Below are 1,620 nucleotides of genomic sequence, written 5' to 3'. Positions count from 1 at the left end.
CCCCCATACCGAAAAAAAAAAAAAAAAAAAAAAACCTTAGACCATTTGGGAGCCAGTAAGAAGATGAAGTCCAACAGATGTGGTTTCGGATTAGCTGCTGACCTAATAGTTGGGCTTCCCTGGTGGCACAGTGGTAATAATCTGCCTACCAATGCAAAGGACACAGGTTCGAGCCCTGGCCCGGGAAGATCCCATATGCCGCGGAGCAACTAAGCCCGTGTGCCACAACTACTGAGCCTGTGCTCTAGAGCCCGCAAGCCACAACTGCTGAGCCCACATGCCACAACTACTGAAGCCCGTGCACCTAGAGCCCGTGCTCCGCAACAAGAGAAGCCATGACAATGAGAAGCCTGCACACTGCAACGAACAGTAGCCCCCGCTCGCTGCAACTAGAGAAAGCCCATGCACAGCAACGAAGACCCAACACAGCCAAAAAAATAAATAAATAAATTTATTTTTTTTTTTAAAAAAAGAAATTTTAGAAAAGTCAACTTAATAAAAATGTGTACAAGTGCCCAGGAATACAGAACAGTCATGTGAGCAGAAATACCCAGTGTTAATTCAGAAAGTTTCAAGAATTTTTGTAGGTTAATGAGCAAAAGTATGTTTTGAAAATAAGCACTGGGCCATGTCATGACTGGAAAACATAGAACTCCAGAAAAACAAGTTAAGCAAGACCGCTAAACCATCACTCTACCCTGATTTTTTATGGTATGTGCAGTGCAGATTTTTATAGCCACAGAAACTCTTTGGAAACCAAAGACAATCTGGTCTAATTTCAAACTTTTGAACTTTCTCTTGGTGACTACTGCTTTTTGCGCTCTTCCTAGAATTTTTGTTATATCTTTAGTTTTTTTTTTCTTCTCAGTTTTTATACATCATCATCATGTGCTTACAGAAAGGTAAAGAGCAAATTTTAAATAGTATTTTCACTAAACATATACTGCATTTTCTTTTTGTAACAGATTCATGCCCAAGCACAAAGCAGCACATTTACAGAAGATACTCAACCTTAAAGGAAATGGCGGTGTTGCTCCATCCATGGCCCTTCCTTTCCAACAGGAGCAGAGAGGTTCTGAGAATTTATTGAAGAAGTTTGATTCAGAGTCTGGATCCTGTGATGCTGCACAGCAAGAAAACCTGGGTCGCTCAGTAAGGCAGGAGTCATACTTGAAAACGTTCAGCTCGTCAGATAATTCAAGCACTCGTCATGGGGAACGTAAACAAAATCCGTGTAACGTTTTGGCTGGAGCTGATGATCAACAAAGACCATTGCATATTGTCTGGCCTCACAGGTGGTAAGTGTAAGACATACCAATTTAGTAAGTTGTCGAACTGGTAATAGAAGATATATTCTGATGATCGACTTAGTAATTTGTTGTCCCTATAGCTTTAGAAAAAGATCATTTTAATGTGGCAGTGCTACCGGTGTGGTGCCAGGGTGGCACTACTCAGTGTCTTTATATTCATGGTTGTGTACTTAGATTAAATTTGAATCACAGATAATTATTTGCAGTGATTTGCTCAACTAACAACAGCAGCTTGGCGCTTCCAGGAAACCGAATCTCATTCAAGAAGTTTCAAAGTGTAAGAATAGGATTTCATATTTTTTTATATATA

At 40.2% G+C, this 1,620-nt stretch overlaps 1 protein-coding gene across 24 annotated transcripts in view; it reads left to right on the top strand.

Moving 5' to 3' along the window:
- GTDC1 (glycosyltransferase like domain containing 1) overlaps nt 1-1,620 on the top strand; it is a 416,031-nt gene that overhangs the window by 323,405 nt on the left and 91,006 nt on the right. For 23 of the 24 annotated variants that reach the window (XR_008618456.1, XR_008618439.1, XR_008618445.1 and 20 more), the window contains one exon: nt 966-1,298. Coding sequence is in view for 20 of the 24 variants with exons in the window: in XM_055087686.1 (XP_054943661.1) it covers nt 966-1,298 (333 nt within the window). In the remaining 4 variants the exon portion in view is untranslated. Of the gene's footprint in view, nt 1-965; nt 1,303-1,620 lie in introns of those variants that run through there. The other variant, XM_028477616.1, reaches the window with a different exon arrangement.

This window comes from Physeter macrocephalus, chromosome 2 (genome assembly GCF_002837175.3).
Source record: "Physeter macrocephalus isolate SW-GA chromosome 2, ASM283717v5, whole genome shotgun sequence".
NCBI classification, from domain to species: Eukaryota; Metazoa; Chordata; class Mammalia; order Artiodactyla; family Physeteridae; genus Physeter; species Physeter macrocephalus.
Note: the sequence above shows the minus strand (reverse complement) of the source record. Positions and strands in the feature narration are given on the sequence as shown.